This window comes from Beta vulgaris, chromosome 1 (genome assembly GCF_026745355.1).
Source record: "Beta vulgaris subsp. vulgaris cultivar EL10 chromosome 1, EL10.2, whole genome shotgun sequence".
NCBI classification, from domain to species: Eukaryota; Viridiplantae; Streptophyta; class Magnoliopsida; order Caryophyllales; family Amaranthaceae; genus Beta; species Beta vulgaris.
Window position 1 is genome coordinate 24,868,289 of NC_079202.1, and position 21,351 is coordinate 24,889,639.

General features: G+C 35.3%; 1 protein-coding gene across 2 annotated transcripts; it reads left to right on the forward strand.

Moving 5' to 3' along the window:
* Positions 1-7,643: 7,643 nt before the first annotated feature.
* On the forward strand, positions 7,644-19,299 carry LOC104898952 (UDP-rhamnose/UDP-galactose transporter 2). Of its 2 annotated transcripts, XM_010686097.4 has the most exons (5): positions 7,650-8,142; positions 8,382-8,566; positions 11,873-12,073; positions 18,388-18,549; positions 18,662-19,299. In XM_010686097.4, exons 1-5 carry the CDS (start codon positions 8,013-8,015, stop codon positions 19,019-19,021), a joined length of 1,038 nt encoding a protein of 345 aa, XP_010684399.1. In that variant the 5' UTR covers positions 7,650-8,012; the 3' UTR covers positions 19,022-19,299. The 2 variants fall into 2 exon arrangements, with proteins under 2 accessions (XP_048501152.1, XP_010684399.1); XM_048645195.2 differs by lacking the exon at positions 18,388-18,549 and having other exon boundaries at positions 7,644-8,142.
* Positions 19,300-21,351: the final 2,052 nt, after the last annotated feature.

Sequence of the window (21,351 nt, forward strand, 5' to 3'; positions counted from 1 at the left end):
GATACGATAGTATAACTTCTCCCTGTGGATTCGATCCTGACTTCCCTGACTACTATTTAGTGGACCTTAGGTTATTTTTGATTAGGTGATACGACTTTAGCCTATCAATAAGCTAGATAAGACTCTTTATGGGCTTAAGCAAGCTCCTAGATCATGGTATGAAAGACTTTCAAAATTCTTACTTTCTAATGATTTTATACGAGGAAAACTTGATAGGACGTTGTTCCTTAGATCCAAAGGAACGTACATCCTAGTGGTTCAGATTTATGTAGATGATATAATTTTTGGTGCAACTAACGAATCTCTTTGTAAGGAATTTGCTGAGTTAATGCGTAGTGAATTTGAAATGAGCATGATGGGAGAATTAAACTTCTTTCTCGGCTTGCAAATCAAGCAAACTGAAAGAGGAACAATGATTCATCAACAAAAATACGTAAAGGAGTTATTGAAAAAATATGGATTGGATCAAGCAAAAACCAACCTTACTCCAATAAGAACAGGAACAAGGTTAGATGAGGACCAAAGTGGTAAGTCCGTAGATCATAAACTCTCACTAGGGGAAAAAACAGAAAGGGCTGCGCAGGAAGGGCTGCGCTTTTTTTAAAAAGCGCAGCCCTTCTGCTATGTAGAGCTGCGCTGTTTAAAAAAAGCACAGCCCTTCCTAAAAAAATTTGAAATAAAAAAGTTCGCGGGCTTCAAATATTAAGCGGGATTCGTCAAATATATCCCTCATTCTTCTCTCTCCTCTCTCACGTCCCTCATTATTCCTTTTCCTCCTTCTCTCACGTCCCTCCTCCCTCTCCTCCTCTCAAAAACTCCCAGAAACTTTGCGACAAAAACGTTGAAATGATTTGCACGAATCATGCCGACGGAGTCCGATTGCCTATTGTGATACCTTTTCGGAAGCGGAACGAGCCAACGAGTCAAACACATCGCTACGCCGTGACGTTTAGGCTTTTTAAGCCATCCGAATTCGTTTAAGCCTCCAAATAGCCATTTTAAGTTTTTCCGAAATTTTTTTTCCTTCATTATGTATTAGGGTTTTGTTTTATGTATTTAAACATTATTAGGTTAATGTTTGGAGGTAGTTCTTGTATTTTCAGATCTATAGGTCTTGTATACTTCTCTTTGTTTTGATTAATGTTCTTGTATACTTCTCTTTGTTTTGATTTAATGTTCTTGTATACTTCTCTTTGTTTTGATTTAATGTTCTTGTATATATACTTCTCTTTGTTTTGATTAATGTTCTTGTATTTTCATATTCGTTTTGATTAATTTGTATTTTCAAATCTATAACTTCTGTATATTAGTTTTTGTTCCTTTTTTCATTTTTGTTTGGTTCTTTTTTTTTGTTTTGGGTTTATTTTCGTTTCGTTTCTCTTTATAATTTCAGAAAATGTGAGATTACGAGTAAAAAATGTCAAAAAAAAAAAATGTTTTTTTTTTTGGTAGGAAGGGATGCGCTTTTCTAGCGCAGCCCTACTTAAAATGTGAAGGGCTGCTATTGAAAGGGCTGCTGTCAAAAAGCGCAGCCCTACAGGCCTTTTTCAGCGCACCCCTTCTTCATTTTTCCACTAGTGTCTACAGAGGTATGATTGGTTCCTTACTTTATCTAACTACTAGTAGGCCTGATATCTCCTTTAGTGTTGGTTTATGTGCTAGATTCCAATCAAATCCTAAGGAATCTCATTTGACAGCTGTGAAACGGATCCTTAGATATTTGAAAGGAAGTGATGATCTTTGTTTGTTCTATCCTCGAAGCGACATCTTTGATCTAGTGAGCTATTCTGATGTTGACTATGCTGGAGACTTGGTGAATCGAAAAAGCACCTCGGGTATTGTCCAGTTCCTAGGATCAAGCTTAGTTTCTTGGAGTTCAAAGAAACAGAACACTGTTGCTCTTTCCACAGCCGAAGCTGAATACGTGGGAGCTGCTGCTTGCTGCTCCCATGTATTATGGATCAAGCAACAGGTATGTGACTTTGGCATAAAATTTAAGTGTGTTCCTATATTCTGTGATAATACTAGTGCCATTTGCATTTCCAAGGATCCAGTTCATCACTCTAGGGTCAAGCATATTCACATTCGACATCATTTCCTAAAAGACAATGTAGAAAAGGGATTAGTCAAAGTTGATTTTTGTCCAACTGAAAATCAAATAGCTGACATATTGGCTAAACCTCTATCTAGGGACAGGTTTGAAAAGATACGCTTGGAACTAGGAATGATAAAAATTGTGTAAATGTACAAATGATGTTGATTCCCCTAAAAGTATTTCTTACTAAGTATGTCCTGCAACTTTCATGAATTAAAAATTCATACACCTAGGGTCAAGTATAAGGACTCACATATGTCTTTGAATATTACCCTTATTGTCCTTGCACATATTTGGTATGTATGTAGTTTGTACATTATGGACACATTTTATCATATGCAAGAGCAATTTTTATCTTTTATTTTTTTATTTTTCTATTTTTCGAATTTTCCCTCCAAAATTCCTTGCTTATTTTTCTTTTCACACCTTCCCTTCCATAATTAAATTCGTTAACATGTATTATAGCCACGATTACACGTTCGATTAATCTGAGTTAAATGAAGAAACTTCATTAAATACCTTCCAAAACCCAATAAACCGTTTCATTAAACCCAACTCTCCACTTTTCTTTCACACGGTATCATGATTACTTTATAAACCCATCACATCACTGACCCCTCACAATTTCCAACTCTCACATCAGCTCATCTCTCTCTCTCATCGCTCATCTTCAACCTCCCTCCAAAACACTTTCACCATGTCTTCAAAAACCCAAAATACTGGTGATCACGAAAATTTCCCCAGAGAGAAAACACCATCCGTTGATGAAAGTAGTGCTCAAGAATCATCCAAGACTAAAGAAGATTCTACCGGGTCAAAATCAGAATCCTCTACTCCTGTTTCTCTTTCTCCGAAAAAAGAAGATGGTGAAAACGAAGATGAAAGTGAACAAGAAAAGGAGATTACAGTCCCTACAAAGCGAGGTAAGAAAAAAAAATCCTCACAATTTCTTGTGGGTTTTTGTATTGATGTTGCATGGTGCAAAAAGTCCAAGTGGACAGAATTATTGAACATCTTAAAGTTTCAAAAATGGTGGAAAATTGTCAGTTTGGATGAGGGTCTTTATGAAAAAGAAATGAAAGAGTTTTGTTCAAGTTTCAATATAACTGAGGGTGTCTGTGTTTTTGTTGTGAATGGTTGTGTGGTTACACTAACTGAAAAGAAACTGGGGGAATGGTTTGATGTCCCAATTGAGGGTTACAAAGAATAATTAAGGGTAGGGCCAAACTGAACATCAATGGAGTCTCAAATGCTCAAATTCTTGTTTTCTTTAACGGCAATTCTAATGCATTATCTTTAGATCAAAAAGAATTGTCCCATTTCACAAATTATTATTCCAGTTTGTTTGGCGTTTCATTCTACCCCGTTCCTCAAAAAGAACCCAGGCTAGTCTAATGGATCTCTCCATTATGTACTGCCTTGCTAACAACATCAAAATCAACCTTCCCTCTTTGATTATTTCACATCTCTCTCACTGCATTTCCCACAACACCAAAGTGGGCTATGGAAACCTTCTCTCCTCTGTCTTCAAACATTGCAAAGTTAAATTGCCTGCCAGTCCCTCTTTTTGCCTTGAGCCAGAAAATTATCTTACTAAGGACACTCTGACCAGGCTTAGTTTAAGGTTGGTCAATGGGAAGATAGATTTTGAGAGGGAAGAAACGCCTGTCAAGGTTGAGGTGGGTAGTAAGAGGAAGATGGGTGAAGAGGGAGTTCCAAGTGGGTCTGTGAGGAAGAGTCAAAGGTTGGCTGGGTCCAAGTCTCTGCAAGATCAAGGTGAAACAGTTTTTATTCACCTAGACTCGGATCCAGTTCCTTCAACTGCTGTGGATTTTCCGTTGCTATCTACTACTGGGCTCAACAAGTTACTTCGGGAAATTCAGGACTCCTTGACCCTTGTGCACACCAGGATCAATACCATAGAGACCACTGTCTATGCTTTGGATTCTCAGCAGCAACAACAAATGATCGCTATCAAGAATGCTGATACTGGGATCAGGAACAAGGTGGATGGTGTGCTCTCCAAAATTGACTTTGTGGTCTCCTCTCTCTTCAAACGCTCCAAGCCCTAACTTTCTTTAACTTTGGAACAATTGAACAAGTTTTTTTGTGGCTGTAATTATTAAACAATTTCTTTTGGATCTCTCTTCTTGTGTCCTTCTGAGACACATGAAGCACTTTTAATTTCTTTTAATTTCTTCACTTTGTCTGCTTTGCTCTACATATTGCTTAAAATCTGTTGTCCGTATTGTTGCTTTCTGCATGCTTATTTTTTTTTGTGTTTGGATGGCTAATATTATGAGATCTATGTTTGAGCAACTTGCTTGATGCCTAGACTGTTGACTCTCTAGTGCTGCAGGTACATTACTTGGTTTTGATAATGACAAAGGGGGAAGAGATATTGTTGTATAAATTTTTTTTTCTTAGTTCCCATGCAAGGTTTTCTCATCCCTGTTCCCAGTCCATCCTGTTCCCAGTCTTAGTCTTAGTTGCGTTTACTTGAGTTTAGTTTGTGTGTTATTTTTTTGTGTGCTTTATTTTTTAGTTTATATTTTTTATTTTTAAAAAAAATCATAAAAACATAAAAAAAAATTTAAATTATTTGTCATAATCAAAAAGGGGGAATATTGTTGTTTCACTATTTTGATAATGACAAATAATTAACTTTATTTAATTTTAGTTTCGTTTTTATATGTATGTTCCTAGTTTATTTTGTTAGATTTAACCACGTGTGTTTTAACTTAGTTTATAGTTTATTCTTTTAGTTTATATTAATGTATTTATTTTAAATATCACAAATAATATGTTAAATAAATTATGGAGAATTGATTAGGAGATAAATCAAAAGTTAAGTTGCTAAACATTATTTGTGACAAAACCGTTTATATTATGGAGGTAAAAATTATGATATGTTGTGATTTCATAATATTCTGTTTAGTTAGTTTGTCTGCAGCCTTTTGTATATTCCATAACAAGTAGCCGCCAAAATCTAACATAAACAAGCGCCTAAGAAGGATGCGTTGTGGTAGTTCCTAGATTTTAGGAACCACAACAACCCACCTACTAACAAGGCGTGAGGAAATGTGAATGCGCGTGTTAGTGGCTGAATTTGTGGACATTAACCAACTAACTCCCAACGGATATTTGCAACGGAAGATCGTGGAAGAAGTGGCTGAATACAAAGCTTCATCGTGGAGAAGATCATGGAAAAGATCGTGGGAAGATTGTCCTCTACAAATAAGTTTTTGTAACAATCTTTTTTGTGTACGCTTTCAGAAATTTAAGTGTAATATCTTAGTGAAAGTGTGTTCGGTTTTACTTTTCTTTCATTATTACTTAGATTATTATAGATTGGGTTGAGTGAATCTAAATCTGTAATCATTTCGAGTGAAAAAGAGAAAGAGAACGAGAAAAGACTTCAAGTGAAGTCAAGAGAGAAAGTCAACTATTTAGGGGGAACAAGTTGACTGGGAACCAGTTCCTAGAGGAACAGAGTAGGTCCGAGTTTAGGTTGTACAAAAGTGAGTCTTTTGGCCTAAAGTTATTAAAGAGAATTGAGTCAAAATCCCTCGTGGTCAAGGTTTTTCTTCCTATTTGGCCTAGGAAGTTTTCCTTGTAAAAATTCTGTGTTCCTATTTCTTTCTTGTTTATGCAATTACTTCTTTCTTATTCAATCATTCTTTTATTTCCGCAAAAAGTTTGAAAATCTCCCCAACTACAATTCACCCCCCCTCTTGTAGTTGTTTAAGTGTTCGTACTCGACTAACATCTACTATAGTTGAGGAATGGTTCAACCCTCTCACATTCCATGTGCTGATAATCATATTGGATTGATATAGAAAAAGCTAGAACCTCCTTCATGTATCGTATGGATGATAGTGCCTCACCCACTAAGAGAAATTTGCTTATCTTTGTTGCCTTTGGACTGCATAACATACCAAATAATGTCCCCTACTCTGACTTGTACATGTGATCCACCTGCATTTGTTGTTTGTGCTTGCCCTGAATGATGAACCTGCTATATTGCTGGTTGCCGAGGGACTGAGTGAGGTACTTGTATATGGACAAGCACTGTTATATCTCTTTCCCCCGAAATCTAATGAGTTAAATCTTCAATTTCAACAACATTGTTGTTTGGCACTTGCACTGTAGGCACTTAGGAATCCATTATTTCTGAATCACTTTAGGATCAGATATAGTTGGCTGCCTATTATTTTCTTACCACAGTCATGCCCTGCTGTTTGTCATTTTTGACAAAATGAAGGCATCCAATCATATTGAACTTTTTGTTCAATAACATCACCATTATAATCTTCAATATGGATTTTCCTGGGCACATGCTTAGTCACATCTACTTCTATGAGTAATCTTGCAAAAGAGCTGCCTAGTGGTGCACATTGGAACTCCAATCATACTTCCTATACTCTTCAAAGTCTCAAGGCCCCAATAGTTCAATGGGAGGTTTGGGAATCTAACCCATATTGGCACAATTCATGAAAATTAAACTTAGCTGTCCATGCCTTCATTGTAATGGGGTGGCTATTAAGAGTATAAGACCTAGCATAAAGGATCTCATTCCTATCTTCCAAATAGTCAAATTTTATCAAAAAATGTCCATCTTCATGTAAGAAAACTTCAGGTTTAATAACATGATATCATTTTATATTAATAAATCTAATTGTAGCACATATTAAAGGAGTTTGACCCACAACATACAACAACACAACATTAGCCCAAATATCAGACAATTTTCCCACTTCAGTTTTGTCAATTTTAACAACATTTCTACCATTTTGTATATAGGGAGCTATAAATTTAAAGGACATATTCTTAGCAATAAGCTTTTGCTCTGTAGTCACCAAAGACCAAGTCTTAGTAGTAACTTGAGCTAAAGTCTCCTTTCTGGGCTCATCTATCTGACCTGTACCTATCCTATTATCTTGCAACTCAGAACCATCCACAACTGGTCTATCTTCTACCTCTAAAATATGCACTTTCTTCTTTCTACCCATGATTAAACGTGAAAGTTAGTAGCGCAGCTTGCACAATATGTAACTTCAATATTCACCATGGAAGAAGGAATCCTAAGCTTTGAAAGACGACGTTCTAACATCCCTATTTGCACCTGCTTTACCATTCTTGAATTATCACATATTGACTTGAAGGATGTTTCAGAGGTCTCGTTCAATCACTGTTTTAGGAATACGAATCAAGCGACGGATTGCTCATAGGGGTGACGAGGCTTTGTGTTTATTATAGTAGTTTTCTTCTTCAAATTTGGTTCTCTTCCATCATCGGAAAGGATAGTGTAGGCTGGTCATATATTGTGAACCAGACCTAGATCTCTTTCTTGTAACAAAAAAAAAGTTTAATAATAAAAAATAATTTAATTGTTACGAATATCTAGAAATTAATAATAATTTGGCTGTTTTGAAAAGAAAATTCCTAAAATTAAACCAAATGCAATCTGTTAGTTCAAAAGTTAAGAAATAAATAGGTCTCTTAGATGGCTAGAATGATTAATACATTCAATGATCAATATTAATAAGGGGTTGAGAAAAAGATAAAAATGGCATTACATTACATAGGAAAGCTTTTTTTACAGTCAGAAAATCAATAAAAAAAACAGAGACACACTTTGCCCCCATTTCTGTTCTCCATTTCCAGATCTTTAGCTTATTTGCTAAAACAACTTAACTTGAGACAAAAGAGGTGGGTTTTGCGTGGGATTACAATTAAGTTTTGGTATCTTTCTCTTTTTTTTTTTGTTTTTGTTTGAAAGGGGTTCTATGTTTCTTTTTGGGTATTAAACAAAACACTTGGGTTGATCACTGTCCCTCCACTCATACTTCCGTCGGCTTCCTTTTCTTGCCGACGTCTTAGATCTGGTATCACATTCAGCAGAAAATTTAAAAAGATGGAATCTGAGAAAAGATCATCGTCGGTGTCCGATGTGGGAGCATGGGCCATGAACATTATCAGCTCCGTCGGTCTTATAATGGCCAACAAGCAACTTATGTCCTCTAATGGTTACGCCTTCAGCTTCGGTTTGTTTCTCTAATTTAATCTTTTTTGTTTGGTGTTAATGAGCCATGTTCATGTACGCGCTAATAAACGAGACTTCACCAAATAATCAATCATGTATCATATCATATTTTATAATAAACATATGTATATTTTAATTTCAAATTAATATAAAATTTGTTATTGGATCTAGGTATTGATCCAGATTTACATATGAGTTCTTTTTTTTGTCATTTAATTTATATTTGAAAATGTTTGACAGCCACAACGTTAACTGGGTTTCACTTCACTGTGACTGCGTTGGTTGGGCTGGTATCAAATGCAACTGGGTATTCTGTGTCAAAACATGTGCCTGCTTGGGAGCTTCTTTGGTTTTCACTTGTTGCAAATATGTCAATCACTGGGATGAACCTTAGTCTTATGCTTAATTCTGTGGGATTTTACCAGGTTTGTGTTTTTCGCTTATATATTCAAGATTTAATTTAATGATGTGGATTGATTGCTGCTTTGTTTGGCATGTATTTGCTCTATGTGACTCTTTCGAGCTATAATATATTCCTAACTGTTATGAATTATAACAGGGGATTATGGGTATAAACTTGGGGGAAATAGGAGGGCTTTTGAAAAGAGTGTATGAAATGTGAGTGTTTGTATGTGTTAAATCAGTTATGAATTATGAGTTTCTCGTGTCTTTCTTACCAGTTTTTCTGTCATGTGCTTTATGCAGTGTTACCCACCTATGCAAATATGGGGTGCAATTACTACCTAGTTTTGTCATGTTAGCCCAAAAGTATAGCCCTTGCATGTACACATTCGCCTTTTATTTCCAGATGGGGGTCTAGTAAATTAGGTAACACTCTAATGCAGACAAGTTGTGTTAATTATCACTCAATCTAAACACTTGTCCTGGAGGGAGAGCACCAGAATCAGGGAGGTGGTTAAAAGTTGAGAAAGTGAATATCAAGGATCACAAACGACTGAGTGCCGGCCCTGAAGGTAGGGGGAGGTGCCGTTGCCTAGGGCCCATGGCGCAGGGGGCCCCAAAAAATTTTCCACTGCACTTTAGTGTACTCTCTAAGGCTGTGTTAAATGCAGTAAATGCAACACAAAGTTCCGCTCTTCCATAAAACTTGAACGTTATATGTGCAATTTATCTTTTGATTCTTCTCCTATTTTGTAGTCCTTGGCATTGGAAAATTAGGTAGAAAGTGCAACTCTAATTTTCACCTGTCAATCTCTTTTTCTTTGTTTTTTTATTTGATGTGTCTATTGAATAGTATAGTGTTCCTTTAAAATCAAGGCAATTATTGAGGTACAATTCAAAGAAGAGATCAAGCCCTCGGTTTTTCTTAGTAAATACTACCTCCTTTTCTAAATAATAGTTACACTTACACTTTTTACGTATGTCGATACACAACTTTGAGTACTAATATCTCTAATTTTGTATTTATAAAAATTATAAAAAGTTGATATTGTTAAAGTACATATCGACATGAATAAACAAGATATCACATGACTATATTTTTCCTTACCTGTAAATGACAAATGATAGTCAAATTGAATTTTGTGAATAGTGTTAAAAGTCAATTTGTAACTATTATTTAGGAACGGATGTAGTAATGATTACTCTGTACAAGAGATGGGGTAGTCTTAGGTTTCATAGGAGTTTCAAGAAGCTATGCATCAACTATATTCATTACTAAAATAGAGAGGGTTATTTTTTTCCCATTAGTCCATATTAGTGTTAATTTTTTTTCAAATCCCTCTTCTTTACCACATCAGTATTCTTGATTTTTCCTCCACTTCTTTTAGTTAAATACTTTGAAAACTAAACTATTTATTTATTATGTCTTACCATTTTGTTTAACGAATGTACAAAATCAGATGTAATTATGTAATACGTTGTTGAATTTGTCTCAACATATTAGTGAATGTTGCAATCTAACAAAATTTATAAGAAATATTTTTAATAGCGCAAACTACAAGATTAGCTTAGTCTATTTTGATAGTCATATATATCATGCTTTGAGAACTAACGAAATTCTCCATGGTAAACTCAACAAATGAAGTACATGTCAGTATTATTTTATCATATAGTTGGAGGAGCCTCATATATGATTTCGCCTAAGGCCCCTAAAATGCCAGGATCGGCCCTTCAAACGACTTATAGTCAGACTAAGATTTGAGGTTATTTCTTGGAGCCTGAAAACAAATCTGTTCACTTTATGATTACTCAGATTCAAGTTCTCAGGTCATTGTCAAGTATGAACCTACTCAGCTATTTCGAGAAAACTAGTATTTAGACCCGGGCGTTGCCCCCGGTTGATATTGTTTTCTGAATTTGATATGTATTTTTTTTCCATTCTCATTAAAAGGTACGATATAATAATGTGGATACTTAAAGCATGATTAAAAGTTGGTTGAGATGGTAATTGTGTCATGTATAATAGCAAGAGGTCACAGGTTCAGATCTTGTTGCAAGGTGATTTTACTTTTGTTAATTGATATGACTTATGTACACATTGGACAATTATAGTGGAGTAACAGAGGTGCCATGTGGCGTGTTTACATTGTCATGCACGCCCTTTTAATATATTTGTATAGATTATCCTTGCTTTGTCCAAGATGAATTATTGAGTGTTGATACTATTAGGAGGTTGAAAAGTTTGAGTAAAGCATATCTGTTATTTCACTGTAAGCGGAGTGGTTATCCTGTGACTTTGATGCCTGAAATTTCGGGTGATGTATTTGATTCGCCACTGAGTCCTTCCATTTGACATACTCTCTTTTCATGTCCCATGTGACATGGAGCCCTTCCTCACTATTATTATCTCACATGCAATCAATAATAATAATAATAATAATAATAATAATAATAATAATAATAATAATAATAATAATAATAATAATAATAATAATAATTATTATTATTATTATTATTATTATTATTATTATTATTATTATTATTATTATTGTTGTTGTTGTTGTTGTTGTTGTTATTATTATTATTATTATTATTAGTATTATTATTGTTTTTTCTTTTTTTCATTTTAAGACTATCTTTTGAAAAGCTTATGTCTGCTACTGAAAAGTATTAAAAATCCATGCCCACGCCTAACGAGAAATTTATGCTGTTATACTGCTTGGTGTTTTTGCCTTTATGATCCTTATATGTCTGTCTAAGCCTCTAAGGTCCTCAACTTTCTCGATTTTCAGTAGTTGATTTTGGAGGTGCTTGAACTCTTGAGGATAACACAAATTATGGAGGATAAAGCTTTGGTGCTCAATATGGTTTATAAATTAGATTAAATAATATATATACAAAGGTTGATGATGGTTGTCAAAGCCTCATAGGCAAACAACTAGAATGCATGCCCTTCTTCAGAAGTAAAACTTACTACTTGAAACGGATGGCTAGAATCTCCATCTACTTTCCTCACCGCCTTATCCACTTGGCTACATGTGCCCTTAACCTCAAACTTGTTTAAAATCTTATCAACAAATAGACTTGGCTTCATGGACCGCTATACAAGCCAAGCTTTTTTTATACTACAAGACTATTGTTTTGTTTTGAAATTCTTTTCCATGAGGAGTTCTTGGGTTTGTGTTGTTCGCTTGCTGTAACCTACTTACATACTGCAAAGATGTTTAGGAATTTACTAGTTTACTCACATCAATATGACGTATTATGCTTTATGCTTATAATTTCCAAATTGTCAGCTCACTAGTGGAGTGTGCATGTCTTTGTTGCAGATATCAAAGTTGAGCATGATCCCAGTGGTTTGCGTTCTGGAATGGATTATTCACTACAAGCACTACTCAAAGGAAGTCAAGATGTCTGTTATATTCGTGGTAATTGGTGTGGGTATTTGCACCGTAACTGATGTCAAAGTCAATGCCAAAGGTTTTATATGTGCCGTTGTGGCAGTGTTGTCAACATCCTTGCAACAAATTGTGAGTATACATGCTCTATAAGTTGCTTAATTGTTTACTAGTATGTGCGTATTTGTGGTTGTATCTTCCTATTCACCTTTTTTGTGTTCTCATTAAAAGTGGATTCTTTCCCTTTCGCACGTTTGTCTTATAAGGTCGGAAAGTTGTGATCCTGAACTCACTCCCTCCTCCCCTGGTTACCCCATTCTTTCGAGAAAGAATTTTGAGTGTACATTTTATATGAGTTCCTAAAGCTCCTTTGTGTGGTTATTTGTGGCTGCATATTCTTATTCATATTTTTATGTGCTATTATCTGGATTGGTAGCTTTTTGTGTTGATAGTCTGTTAGTACAGTGCATAGCTTTATTAGTATACAACTAATTTTCTTTTTTACCTTTCTCTATTGGTTGTAAGATCAAGGTGGATTCTTTTGTTTGTGCAGCTGTATATTTCTTTTTGTCTCCTCGTGAGGTAGGGTTAGCTGAACTAGTGTATATAAAGTTCTCTAGGTTGTATTGTGCTGTTTTGAGGCAATCAAATATCTTGCACATAATTATAGACACACAGAAAACATAAAAGATTGAGTCTTGGTTTATTCATGGTATCATAGCAAGGTTGATTTATCAAGCTTCAGAAATCAAAAACTCAAAGAGAACCGAAACCAAGGTTTAAAATGGCAGAAAAGTGAATGAGAAGAAAGGTGATGTTCACGAAACTCACCTCATGAATCCATACAAAGACCTCTTGTTTGTGGGAGTGAATGGGAACTCCACAACAAGCTTAGGAACGATTGTTTTCAATGGAAACAATAATGCTAACTAGAACAGAAATGTTGAAACAACTCTAGAAGCAAAGAACAAGTTAGGATTGCTGTATGGAACTTGCAAAAAACCAGACTTCAGATCTTCATAGATGGATAAGGGCATATTACATGGTGAAAAGCTGGATACTAGCAACAATGAAGCCTGAAATTGCTGAGAGCCTTGTGTTTGTGGGTCTTCAAAGGATTTATGAGAAAAGATAGTGGAAAGATATGGGCAAGCAAATGCTCCCCAACTCTTTCACTTTGAAGAATGAGTTGAATGATTTGCAAGAGAATGACCTATTTTAAATGAGTAATATTGCAAGTTGAAGGCTTTGTGGGATCAAATATCAATCCTTTAAAGGAATACTTACATGTACATGTGGTGTATTGGAGAGCTATAAGTGTAACATTCTGAAGAAGTTGATGGAGTTGGAAGGAACAAACAGATTGATGAATTTTCTCATGGGTTTAAACAATGGATACAATCAAATGAAGACAAACTTTCTCTCTAGGGACCCTTTGTTGCCTTTTGACAGGGCATATAATTTTGTGTTACATGTAGAAAGATAAAAACAGATCTCAGGAGAGTTGAGTATGGGAGTGGAAGTCAATGTTATGGCTGTTCAAAGGCAAGAAAAAATTTGGGATACTTAAGAATTTCAACAAGAAATAATACAAAGATAGAAGAATGGAAAGGCTACAAAAAAATGTGACCACAGTGGGAAGAGAGGTCATGTTAGAGATGAGTGCTTCAAACTGAAAGGGGCACCAGAATGGTTTGAGAATTTGCAGACGGAGAGCACCAACATTAGAGAGGTGGCAAATGTTGTAAGAAAACAAGGAAGCTATGATGGACCTACGGAAAAGGGAGAAACTAGTGTGAGAAAGCTAGACAACACCATGTTGACAGTAGTTGTGCACGAAGTGATGAAGGCTATGGGAGAAAAGCAGAGTTTCAGCAACTTTACAGGTAAAATACTAGCCTCAAAATGCTACTCTGAATTTTGATAATGATGAAAAAAGTTGGATTGTGGAATTTAGTGCTAGTGACCACATGACATGGAATTTCATACTCCTTGAATACATGAGAGTTCTAAAATAGAATGTTAGGCTAAGCCTTCCGAATGGAACAATGAAGATAGTGAAACAAGTAGGTGATGTGAAGCTCATAAAGGGTATATCGATAGAAAATATGTTATATGTGCCTGATTTTAGGCATAATTTGTTATCAGTTAGCAAGTTGTTGCAAGGCATCAAAATGAAGTTCATTTTTGATGAACATGAGTGCATTTTCAAGGAACCTATCACTAGAAGGAGGTGGTTCATGGCAAGAATGAGCAAGATGAAGTAGAGAAGAAGGAAAATAAAAGATCTTGCAATGTTGCTGAGAATGAAGGAAGAAAAGGGAGAGAAATGAATGTGAAGCTGGAACTTTTCCATGCTAGACTAGGACTCATTTCATCATCTAAAATGCAACACATTAGTTTTTGCAATTGTAAATATTTGAAACACTATTTTTGTGATACTTGCTGTCTTGCCAAGCATCATAAATTGTCATTTATGCCAAGTAAAAGCATTGTTGAAAACATATTTGATTTGATTCATATTGATTTATAGGGGCCTTACAAGACTAAGGATATTATAGGTGCAACTTATTTCTTACCTATTGTTGATGATAATAGTAGAGTGACTTGGACTTTTTATTGTCCAATAAAGAACAGGTAAAGGAAATCATAAAGAATTTCTTGATTCATATTAAAAACCAGTTTCATGCCACTCTAAAAGGTGTAAGAAGTAACAGTGGCACATAGATTGTACCGTATGAATGTTGTGGAATATTTCTTGAAAAAGAAAAAAAAATCATTGAAGAAGCTTACCTGGGTCCCATAGCAGAATGGGAGAGTTAAAGGAAAGCACAAGCTTCATGCTGAGTTCCCACACTACCTGTGTGGGGAGTGTATATCTTAGCTGCAACTCACCTAATTAATCTCCTTCCTGCAACAATGCTAGGAAAAAAGAACCCTAAGTATAAAAATATGAGGGTTATTGGGAATAAGAAACCCAAGGACGAATTTGCTGTAAGAGGTAAAAGAAGCACACGGATAGGGTATCCATATTGTCAGAAAGGATACAAGTTGATGAATATTGAAACTAACAAGATATTTGTTAGTAGAGATGTAGTGTTCCATGAAGATATTCCACCTTTCATAAGAAAGAAAGGTGAGAATAACATTGAAAGGGCTTTGAGGGACACAGATCATCACAGTACCACTATCTTGAAAGAGGATTTGTTGACTTTCATCCTAAGGCTGAAGGTGATGTAGCTGCTGAACCAAATTAGTTTCCTGCTTTGAGTGACCATGTGAGTAATGAAAAAATGAGGGATGACACTCATCAGGAAGATGAAGCACATAACAAAATACCTACAAGAACAAGAATGTCGCCACAGATTTTAAGACTTTGTGGTGAGTATGCCTGGCAAGACAAATGCAAGAATAGAAGAATCTTCCATTGCTTTCATGAAAATGGAACTTGAAACAGGCACTTGTATTCCAAGGACTATGTCTAAAGACTATGTAGCTTCCCTCAACAATGCAGGTAAAGGAACCTAGCAGTTACAAGCAAGCTTCACATGAAGCGGGGTGGAGAGAAGCAATGGCAAAAGAGCTTCAAGCCCTTGAAGAAAATGAAACATGGGAGTTAGCAGATGATACATAAGCAAACGTACATGTTTCCTCATCAAAAGACTTGCTTGAAGGACACAAACCAATTGGCTCAAAGTTGGTGTATAAGTAAAACTCAGACTAGATGGGAGCATTGAAAGGCTTAAAGCAAGAGGGGATATACGGGTGAAAGGAAAAGTCTACAAACATACTTTTTCCCCTATGGCCAATTCACCACTCTAAGAAGTTTGATTGCTTTGGCAACTGTAAAAGGTTGGAAGCTTCATCATCTAGACATTAATAATGCCTTTTTGCATGGCTTCCTAGACGTTGAAGTATATATGAAAGTTGCACAAAGATACACCGGAGGAGATGGAAAACTATGCAAGTTAAGGAAGAGCCTATATGGCTTGAAACAAGCATTTAGGCAGTTGAATGTTGAGTTGACTAAGTGCCTTGTAAGCATGAGATTCTATCAATGTAAAAGAGATTATTGCTTGTTTTCAAAGATAGAACATGGGAAGGAGATCAAAGTCTTGGTCGATGTTGATAATCTTCTCATTAGTGGAGATGATGAAACACGAATACAAAAGTTGAAAAGTGAACTTGACAAGCAATTCACACTTAAAGACTTTGGTGAAATAAGTTATTTCCTTGGGGATAGAAGTGTCAAGGAACACTCTTGAACCAAAGGAAATTCATTAAAGACATAGTTCAAGATAGTGGGATGGAACAATGTGTTCTAACTAAATTTCCTTTCCCAAAAGGAACTAAACTGTCCACTAATCATGGGGAGATTCTGGAGGATCCTAATGTTTACAGAAGAATGATTGGAAGACTGTTGTACTTGAATTTAACTAGACCAGATATATCTTACTCGTAGTTAAGTCAACTTATGTCATGTCCTAGAAAGCCCATGCAAGTAGGCTTACATGTGATAAGATATCTTAGCGCAAATTTGCGTAAAAATTTGGGACTTTACCCTGCAAATTCAGAATTCAAGCTCAGGGGGGGAGTTGTGCTTTAAATAGAAGGTCTTTAACTGGATATTGTGTTTATCTCGGAAACTCTCTTATTTTCTGGAAAACCAAGAAACAAAATCTTCCTGTGAGGCTGAGTATAGATGTATGTCTCACACCACTAGTGAGTTGTGGATTCATGGGATCTTTGATGAATTGCAATTAAAGATTCCTACTCCTATTGTTCTATTTTGTGACAACAAGGCAACCTATTATCTAGCTCAAGACCCAATGTCTTTTTAGAGAACTAAACACTTGGGGATTGATTGTTCATCAACACCATTCATATATCTTCATTTCTTCAACGGGCTGACTTGATGACTATGTCCCTGAGTGAACATCAACACAATCACTTATCATGCAAGTTGGGCTTAATATTTGCAGCTCCAACTTAAAAAGGGTGTGTGTGTGTGTGTGAAGAAATAGCTTATTGTGTCGCTAGTCTGCTAGTACAGTGCATAGCTTTATTAGTATACAAGTATTTTTCTTTTCTTTCTCTATTGGTTGTAAGATCCTAGGTGGATTCTTTTGTTTGTTTGTGCAGCTGTATATTTCTTTTTGTCTCCTAGTGAGGTAGGGTTAGATGAACTAGTGTATATAAAGTTCTCTAGGTTATATTGTGCCCGTTGTGAAGCAAGCAAATATCTTCCACAGAAATATAGAAACACACAGAAAACATAAATGCTCGAGTCTTGGTTCTTCAATTATTGATGCATACTAAATGGTTTGCAACATATTAAAGGCTATATACTTCATTTACTATTACAAACAACACCTGGTGTGTCATGAATCTTGAGTAATTTCTCATTCTAAAAGCTAAATATGTTTTTTACCTTGCAAAAGTTAAGTTTTGAATGAAAAAACAAAATTCCTATCACAACTCCATTTTATGGTTAAAATGTAAACTTAGTGGGGAGGAAAATGGATTATGTTTTGTTTTCATGTGGTTATAATCTAATTGCTTTCTAGTACTTTTATTAATATAAAAGCTATATTCTTTTTCAAAGTTTATTACTAGCTGCTTCATGCAATCTTGCATCTTCTGTGAGTATTGTGCTGTTTGCAGTGGTTAATTTAGATTATGTTATTGGTTATATGTTGTAGGATATCTAGTACTTCCTCCGTTCTAAAATAAGTGATACACTTCTCTCTTTTATGTGAGAGCTTCTTGAGAAAAATGTTTCACTTATTTCAGAGGAAGTATATCATAGTGATTGCACGCACGGCGATGTTCATGTCACTAACAATTTACCGAAAAGAAAAAGAATACACACCTGTAGTACTAACAGAGCGAGGATTAATGCGTCTCTACTTGTCAGATCCAGCAGTTACTCTCAATATGCCTGGACCCCCAAGCAAGATGAAGTCAACGTCAAATGTTTGGTCTTAGATAAATTTCTAACCTGAATATTTTTTTTTTCAAAAGGATTGCCAAGACATAGAAAGTTATGACATGTAGGATAAAGATATGCCAAATTACTTTAAGGTCTCTGTTTCGGCCCTCACTGCTTTATCAGGAATCTGCATTTGTATTTTTCTATCTACTCTAGTGGGAATCATATTGGAGGGCCTGACAACATTGACTAGATCCTAGATTAGAAATTTCTTTTAGTTGGTGGTCAGTTCACAGTGGGTGATCGTGAATTCTCGATATTAAAGCAGATATCTCACGTAGTTACAAGGTTTCAGTTACAAGGTTTCAGATTTAGACACCTTCAATAACCTTCCAGATATTCTAGTCAAAGTTGAAAACTGTGATTGTATGATATGGACTTAAAGATCAGTATTTTTACAACTTTTTATGCTGGCAAATTTCTGTCATCAATTGAAGATCTTCTTGTGTTGCAGTCAATAGGTTCTTTACAGAAGAAGTACTCTATTGGATCTTTTGAGTTGCTCAGTAAAACTGCACCATTTCAAGCCCTTTCTCTTATAGTGCTAGGTCCATTTGTTGATTATTATCTGAACGGAATATTTTTAATGACATACAAGATGTCTACTGGTGCTCTTGTAAGTACCTACTCACCTTTCTTTTAAGGAGCATGTTCTAAGCACTTTGGATATTGTGGGATGTTTTAAAAGATATGATACTATTTCCTTTTCATGCCAAAACAATCTGCAGCTGTTCATACTGCTTTCATGCTCCTTGGCGGTGTTCTGCAATATTAGTCAGTACCTCTGCATCGGACGCTTCTCTGCAGTTTCTTTCCAGGTACTTGGTCATATGAAGACAGTGTGTGTCTTGACATTGGGTTGGCTGCTCTTTGATTCAGAGATGACTTTGAAGAACATCATGGGCATGGCAATAGCTGTCATGGGTATGGTTGTTTATAGTTGGGCTGTGGAGCTCGAAAAACAGGCTGCTGCTAAGGCAGCCCATCATGGCAAAAACAGTCTGACAGAAGAGGAAATTAAATTATTGAAGGGTGACTTAAATGTAGCCCCTGTGAAGGATGTTGAGCTTGGGCAACCAAAGGCGTAAATATAGCAACCAAAGACAGCAGGAATTGACAAACGTTTTTCCTTCAATTAGATTGGAGAAGACTTGTGCAATTTATCAGCATCCAGAATCTAGATTGGGGCACAACTTCTCGGCCACTTGTAGCAATGGCATGTATTTCTATCAGAAGTAGCCTGTAATTCTTTTGTTTCTTACCATATTTATTCAATTGTTCTGAAAGATGTGGCATAATTTAACTGTAACATGTTTATAGACAAAATCATTGTCATTAGAGTGCCAATTATGGGCATTTCTTTGTCTCTCCTCTTTGTTAGTTGGACCTTCTTTAACTCAAAATCTGTTCGTTAAGTTCTCGTTTTTCTTTTGTATAGAAAAAGAACTAAAAAGACCAAAAGGAGAAAAGGTAGTTTAGTGTTTTTTTCTTGTTTAGATAAATGTAATTAAATTTTAGGGTTTTTTGTCAGAAACAACATTTTAAAAATATCACTTTGTGAGAAACAACCTTATAATTTTTTTTGTGTGAAAAACAATCTTTAAACTCAATTTTTTTGTGAAATCAGACCACAAGCCTATTTTCCGGCATTGACTTCAGTTTTTCGGCCTTGTTTTTTTTTTTTTACCCCCTCATTTTATATTTTTCTTGGAATTTACTTTCCTTCCAATTTCCTTCTTATAAACCTACCTTATATGACCACTTCTTTCCTCTTCCACACTTAACTTAACCACTTCTTCTCCTCTCTCTTCCACATTAAATCCAAATTCAAAAATTCCCCAAAGAAATTCCTAAATCTTTTTTGTTGTATTTTAGGGTTCTTCAATTGGTAAGTTTGGGATTTTTATGGCTTATCTTTTCAATTGAATTAGGGCTTATCTTATCAATTGAATTAGGACATTCCTTTGAACTAAATATGTTGTTTTCTTTGTTGTAGTAATATGGTGAGATGCGATTGTGGATTTTTATGTAACAAGGACAACATGGACTTATTAAACCCAGGTAGAAAATCAAATGTAATACAGCAAAATCAAGTGAAAAATCCTAAACTTATCAATTGAAGAACTCTAAAATACACCAAAGAAGATTTAGGGATTTCTTGGGAGAATTTTTGAATTTGGGTTTAATGTGGAATAGAGAGAAGAAGTGGTTAAGTGTGGAAGAGGGAAGAAGTGGTTATATAAGGTGGGTTTATAAGAAGGAAATTGGAGGAGAAGTAAATTCCTAGAAAAATAAAAGAGAGGAAGGGGGTAAAAAAAAAAAAAGTCAAGGCCGGAAAATTGAAGTCAATGTTGGAAAATAGACTTGTGGTCTGATCTTACAAAAAAAATTGAATTTAAAGGTTGTTTTTCACAAAAAAAAAAAAAATTATAAGGTTGTTTCTCACAAAATGACACTTTTAAAAGGTTGTTTCTGACAAAAAAAAACTCTAATTTTTAAAATCTAGTTTATATAACTTTTAAAATCTCAAAATTAAAATTGGAAATTAGCATTGTTCAGGTTTTGTTCCCCAAAGAATTATAAATTAAACTTGGCTCCAAATCCAGATTTTTTTTGGAAGGGGTGGAGATACCCACCTCGGTTATCTTGTCATTCTTTTGTTTGTCTTGAATCTAAGATAATTCTTAAATGCAACATAGCATATTGTTAGCTGATGCTGCAACATGATTTATTAATCAACATAAACAAGATTTATAACATGATTTATGGTTGTTAACAGAATCAAGCCCACCCTTCCTTTCGTGACCTCCCTATCGCAGGCTAGCTTTGTCCCAGATCTTCAAATTACAGACAACATTATGATTGTGCAATAAGTTATACACACAATGAAAAAGAAACAAAGTGCAAAAGGTTATATGGCCATCAAAATCGACTTTGCGAATGATTAAGATGCTCAATTATAAGGGATAAGTTGAATGATATGAACTTTTCCAATGCTCATGGTGGATGTCATTATGGAGTGTGTTTCTTCTTCATCTATGAGAGTTTTGTGAAATGGGCGACAAACTGATCTTTCAAGCCTACAAGGCGAATACGACAGGGAGATCAGTTATCCCCTTATCTGTTTGTTTTGTGTATGGAAAAACTAAATTAAGTCATTGAACAGTCGATTTTAAATAATGAGTGGATACCTATACAAGCTAGCCGAGGTGGACCTCTTATTTCTGATCTCTTTGCGGATGATATTATGTTATTGGCAGAAGCCACTCAAGATCAAGCTTCAATATAGGTTGTTGTTTGGAACGTTTCTGCAAGGCTTCCGGACAAAAGGTTAGTTTTTCTAAATAGAGGGTCTATTTCTCAAATAACGTCCCAATGTTGGAGAGAGAAACCATTAGCAGTTCGATACATATGGAAG

Excerpts from the sequence above, each read along its gene's own strand:
- LOC104898952 (XM_010686097.4), top strand. The coding sequence starts at position 8,013 with ATGGAATCTGAGAAAAGATCATCGTCGGTGTCCGATGTGGGAGCATGG. Across the intron at positions 8,567-11,872 it reads ATTCTGTGGGATTTTACCAG|ATATCAAAGTTGAGCATGAT; the intron begins GTTTGTGTTTTT and ends TCTTTGTTGCAG. Across the intron at positions 18,550-18,661 it reads AGATGTCTACTGGTGCTCTT|CTGTTCATACTGCTTTCATG; the intron begins GTAAGTACCTAC and ends AACAATCTGCAG.